This window comes from Propithecus coquereli, unplaced genomic scaffold (genome assembly GCF_000956105.1).
Source record: "Propithecus coquereli isolate 6110/MARCELLA unplaced genomic scaffold, Pcoq_1.0 Scaffold122, whole genome shotgun sequence".
NCBI classification, from domain to species: domain Eukaryota; kingdom Metazoa; phylum Chordata; class Mammalia; order Primates; family Indriidae; genus Propithecus; species Propithecus coquereli.
This window is the reverse complement of record NW_012136303.1, coordinates 5,933,086-5,938,831: the sequence shown is the minus strand read 5'-3', so window position 1 is coordinate 5,938,831 and position 5,746 is coordinate 5,933,086. Positions and strand designations below refer to the sequence as shown.

General features: G+C 53.1%; 1 protein-coding gene across 1 annotated transcript in view; it reads left to right on the top strand.

Moving 5' to 3' along the window:
* LOC105827538 overlaps positions 1–5,746 on the top strand; it is an 18,803-nt gene that overhangs the window by 2,960 nt on the left and 10,097 nt on the right. The window contains exons 3-4 of the mRNA XM_012665733.1: positions 3,409–3,830; positions 4,406–4,738. Coding sequence (XP_012521187.1) covers positions 3,409–3,830; positions 4,406–4,738 — 755 coding nt within the window. The remainder of the gene's footprint in view (positions 1–3,408; positions 3,831–4,405; positions 4,739–5,746) is intronic.

The following is a 5,746-nucleotide window of genomic DNA, read 5'->3' as shown; positions in this document are numbered from 1 at the left end:
TCTCATCTGTAAAATGGTATCGTGGACTCCTTTAGGAGAGTGGAAAGGGTTTGAGATCCTCTGTAAATCACCTGGCACATTGTAGGCACCCCCAAATCTAGGGGTTCTTTCAAGGTGTGTGGCCTTGGCGACCCAATTCCCTTTGCTGAGCCTCAGTCTCCCCACACGTAGATGTGGATGATTGTACCAAACCTTGCGGGATGTCACGAGGGTACAGTGAGCCTGGGGAGAGAAGAGACCTCGGTGACAGTGGGGGCATCTTCCCGAGGTTGCGTGGTCTTGGGCAGGTCTTGGCGTCCCTCGAGTCCTCAGTCTCCCCATCTGTGAGATGGCCATGGTCATGGCACCCTGGGGGGTTCTGTGAGGACTGGAGGGGACGTGCACAGAGCCCGGGTGGTGGCGTCGGGGTTATCATGAGCATCAGTGGCGCCGTGGCTAGGAGGACAGGGGCTGGAGCCCAAAGCCTGGGCCACACCCCAGCTCTGCCACCTCCCGGCCTGTGGCCTCAGACGAGGCCCTGCACCACGGTGGGCCTCGTGTCCTCACCTGTGGATGACAACAGCGACCCCACGGAGCAGGGGCAGGGACCGGACGAGTCAAATCCACAAAGTGCTTAGGGCAGCGCCCGGCGAGCAGTGAACGTTCAGTGATGGCGCCGCGTTACGCCGGAGCCGCGAGACCCGGGACGGGTCCCCTTCCGCCCCAGGCCTCAAGTGTAAACGGGACTGGGCTGTGGTCGGGTGGCTGTCACCCTTGGCTGCTCTTTAGAATCACCTGGGAAACTTTGAAGGAAAAACCCCCAGACCCAGGCTCTACCCTAGAAATGCCAATTTAATTGGTCTGGCAGGGGCCTGGGCATCTGACATTTTTAGTGACTGCAAAGATTCTAACACACAGCCAGGGCCGAGGACCCCTGAGAGAGGCCCTGAGGTCACAGGGGACAAGCTGGGTCCCCCCTCCCAGAAAACATGGTCCTCTGTGGTGCCAGGTGGGAGAACAGCTCTTCCAGGTGTGGGGGCTTCAGCACGTGCTGGGGACAGCTCTTTGGAGGCCACAGTGGCCTGACCAGGACCTCCCCCGCCCATGGAGCAGGCCTCAGGGCCCAGGGAGGGAGGCCTAGACAAAAGTCCTGCTCAGATCCAGCCTCGGTATCGGTGCTGGGGAACCCGCCATCTTGGAAATGCCCGTGTCTACACAGGCGCCGGAATCCCGGTACATGCTCCCGGTTCAGCCCCAGAACCCTCCCTGCCGCGACACAGCAGGATGTCACTGAGGACTCTGTTCCCTCCTCCCTCCAAAGTGCATCCAGCTCATGTCAGTGGCTCCTCTGGAGGGAGACGCCTGGGATCTTGTCTGTGTTCTGAGAGCCAATTCGCCAACCTCGTTTCCTGAGGGGATTGTTCAGGAAAGGGGGGGAGACTCGTCATTCGCTGGTTTCTGTCCTGCCATCGCTTGGGTTTTCATGGCAGCTGCAGGGAGCAGGACTTGGGACTTTTCTTGGAGTTTCCGCTCTGCTTTGTTCTGCTGCCTAAAGAATAAATGTGTAGTTTCAGAACCAGTGGTGACCGGATCTCATGACAACAGTCATAGGTGTTCTTTATTAAGCACCTACTATATACCAGGCTCTGTGTTTGCATTTTTCCTCACTCATCTTACCAGGTGGGGTCTTTATCCACTTTTGGCTGTTGGACAGCCGGGCTCCTCTCTGAGTGTCACCCTAAAGGGGCTCAGACGAGGACCCCTCACCGGGATGGGGGAGGATCACAGAGCTGGGGGCACAGAAGGGGCAGCCGGTGTCAGGCTCCGGAGGAGAACTGATTACAGCCTCCCATCCCTTTAGGGAAATCCAGGCTGCTGTGTCCTGATGATGTGACTTCCTCAAGTGACACCTCCTTACTGTGCCCTCAAAATGTTTGACGGGTGTTAGGGAGCAAGTTAATGTTTACAAATGCTAATATTTGTGATATTTACTACAGAAGGTACACGATAAAAATTAGCAATTGGGAGATAACCTTTAGGACCCATCTACAGGAAGAAAGTGCACTGATTTTTCTGATGCTACAATTTATGTGCTTTCAGGGCCCAGGAAGAGCTTCTGCCTGCTTAGTGAGCCTGTGTCTGTGTCTCTTGTAATTAATTAATGCTTAAGAAATTAACCACCTTTAGCTTTTTCAGTACTCGGTGATCCGGGTTTTCAATCCAAACCTGACCGAAAAGAAGACCCATATTCCAGAAAATGCTTTTCCCTTTCAATTCAGGTCTTGGCACGGATTAGACCTGAAAGGAAGGAAGGAAGGAAGGAAGGAAGGAAGGGAGGGAAAGAGAGAGAGAGAAAGAAAGAAAAGAAAAGGAAGGTAGGAAGGAAGGGGCAAGGAAGGTAGGAAGGAAGGGGAAGGAAGGAAGGAAGGAGGAAGGAAGGAAGGTAGGGGGAAGGAAGGAAGGATAGGGAGGTCAAAGGGAATGACACTTATTTGGGAAACAAAGAATTGCAATTCAGGTACACTGAGTCAGGGCAGCCCTGAATAGTGTCCCATAAGGTGAGTGTAGAAGTTTTGCACGGGGGATTTCCGCAGAAGGTTTTTGGAGGCAGTTCATTGGCTGGGCAGAAATCCTAAACTGCAAAGCTGTTCTGAATGGTTACTTAGTTAGAGTCCTCCCAGCTGAGAGGTGTTGAAATCCCCAGACTTTGACTTCAGTCGTATCCAGTCTATGGGAACATTCTGTGGTTTGACCTTCAGCAGGTGCGAGTACAACCTTCCCAAACCTGCTGACGCCACTGCCAAGCCTTGGCCTTAATTACTTCATTTCCTTTCACACACGTTACAGGAATGTTTGTGGAAAGAATGAAAAATACAGAATAAATTCATAAATACCCAAAAGAAAAGCCCTGGATATATGTAAAGTCTAGGTGAAAGATAGCTTGTGCTTGTTTATTTTTGTGAAGCACCTTTTGTGATTTATCCAAAGCAAAACTGCTTCCATTGCCTTGCTGCACCCGGGGAGGGAGAAACGCTGCTGTCCCATTTCACAGATGAGGAGCTGGATGTGCCAGGCCACCCCTCTCATGGGCTGGCCAGCCCGGTGCCAGCTCTCACGGCAGTGCCACTTTCCCGCTTGTTCCTGCACTGACTTCTATAGTCACCCTCTCTGGGGTTGGGAGGTGTCCCGGGGAGGCCAGCTAGGAACAGTTAATACCAAGGGTGAGACCAATCAATAATCCTGTTCCTGTGCCGAGAGGGGTGGAAATCCCCTGTGCAGACAGAAGGGCTTGGAACTCAGGCCTGGAATCCCTCTGGGCCCTGCCCCCACTCACTGTCTGGCCTCGGCTGGTCTGTCCCCTCTGGGAGCCTTTGCGTCCTGCTCTGTAAAATGAGGATAAGGACACCACCTCCCCAGTGTTATCGGAAGGACTAAAAAATACTGTCTTGTGACGATCCGTGACAGTGTCACATACTTATCATTCCTGATGGTCGTTGCAATCACGTCTCCTGTTTATAAATGCTCCTTTGTAGCCAAACCCTCTCTCCCTGTGGTAACGGGCCCCGCGGCAAGGGTCACAGCTAACCAGACGGTGAACTTCACCTGTGAGTCCCATGGCTTCTCCCCACGAGACATCACCCTGAAGTGGTTCAAAAATGGCAATGAGCTCTCAGACTTCCAGACCAGCGTGGACCCTGCAGGCAAAAGCGTCTCCTACAGCCTGCGCAGCACAGCCAAGGTGGCGCTGAACCCTGGAGACGTCCACTCTCAGGTCATCTGCGAGGTGGCCCACGACACCTTGCAGGGGGCCCCTCTCCGTGGGACTGCCAGCTTGTCTGAGACCATCCGAGGTAGAGGACCCCACGCCCAGCCCCAGCCCACACCTGCCCACCAGGCCCGCTCCTCCCCCAGCTTTTGCTCCAGGGCTTAAACTGCCTGGAATCTGATTCCTAACTGTCCTGCCCACCTACCATGTGCCTCGATGTGCCGCTGTCACTCTCATTCTAAGGGCACCAGGTGAACACCCACCATGCGCCAAGCACTGTGCCTGGCAGGTTCGTTTATTTCACCAACAGCAGCTGCAGTTGCTGAGCACCCACTGTGAGCCAGGCCCCGTGTGCTTGGCAATTTCACGTTTTGCTGCAGTTATGACATTCTGACTGCATGCCAGGGTTGTGCCTGTTGATTTCGCTCGTTATTACCCTAATAGGTGCTACCAGTCCTTGACCACCTGCTGTGTGCCAGCATTGAACTTAGTACTTTCACTCTTATGCAAAGAGTACCTTCAATGTTTGAGCACCTACTGCATGCCTAGCACTGTCCTGGGTGATGCCCTTGCCCTGGTGGTGGGAGCTAAGTTATCCAGCCCGTCCTCTGTGTTCTGCCTGTGCCATAAGGTCAGAGCTTCTGCCCTGTGCTGTTTCAGTTCCGCCCACCTTGGAGGTTACTCAACAGCCCACGATGGCAGGGAGCCTGGTGAACGTCACCTGCCGGGTGACAAGGTTCTACCCCCGGAGCCTACAGCTGGCCTGGTTGGAGAACGGAGATGTGTCCCGAATAGAAATGGCCTCGATCCCCATAGAGAGCAAGGATGGGACCTACAGCTGGACCAGCTGGCTCCTGGTGAACTCATCTGCCCACAGGGAGGACGTGAAGCTCACCTGCCAGGTGGAGCATGACGGGCAGCCGCCGGTCAGCAGAAGCCACGTCCTGGTGGTCTCCACCCACCAGAAGGAGCAGGGCGCAGGTGCCACCCCTGGTGAGGTTACAAATTTCTAAATTTTATCTTCTTTTAATGTTAAAAGTAGTGTTTATGCTTGTTATAAAATAATCTAGACGTCTATAAATATAAAGCAGAATTTTAAAGTCAGTTCATCTCTCCAAATCCCACATGCCAAGAGTCACCACTGCTAAGAGGCTGGTGCACACTTTGGTAGATCTCTTGGCTTAAGTATATATTACAAGAGGAAAGAAGGGAGGGAGGGAGATCACCCGTTCACGGCGTCCTGCCTCCTGCCTTCTTCACCTGACAGTTGTTATGTCCCCATTGTTCCTTCTCAGCCCACACTCTCCTCCCCGCTCTGACTCAGCCTGGTCTCTGATCCATCCTTAACTTTCCCATCCATATCTGCAACCTCGCGCCAGCAGACTCTGGCATCTACGGTATGAAATGCAAGAAGGGAAGTGGAGTTTAAGACGGTTCAGTTAAGATGATCAAGACCGCTCATGGCACGGGCCTCCTCTGTGTCCTGATGTGTGATAACGGACCAGCAGTGGTCACAATCGCTTCCTGTACACTTACTCCATGCAAATGTCTGTTCATCTGTGATTTCCTCTCCTGCTTCAGCCACCTAATGAGTTGGGAGTTTTGCAGGAAAAACCAGGACTTGGCGAGCAATGGGGGGTGTTGTTAAGACCTGCCATTAGACCAGGCGATTGGTCTAAACTAATCAAGGTAAATCTGAGTCTGTAAGGACAGGGCCACCACGTGCCTAAAAGGCAAATTTGTGCTAATGAGACGAATGTTCCCCTTCAGCCAGGCATTGTTCCAAGGTCCCAAAGTTGGCTGGAGACCTCCCTTCTATGACAAAAATATGTCTTATTTCCTCCTCAAGTAACACTTGGAAGGGACTCGACTCCAGAAGGCTTTTCAAAGACCCAGTCTCCTTCCAACATCCTACAGTGTTGGCCTCCTCTGCGGAGTCGATGCTGGGTCACCTTTGGTCCATGTCCCTGCCTGCTGGAAGAGTAAAAATAGGAAGTGGAG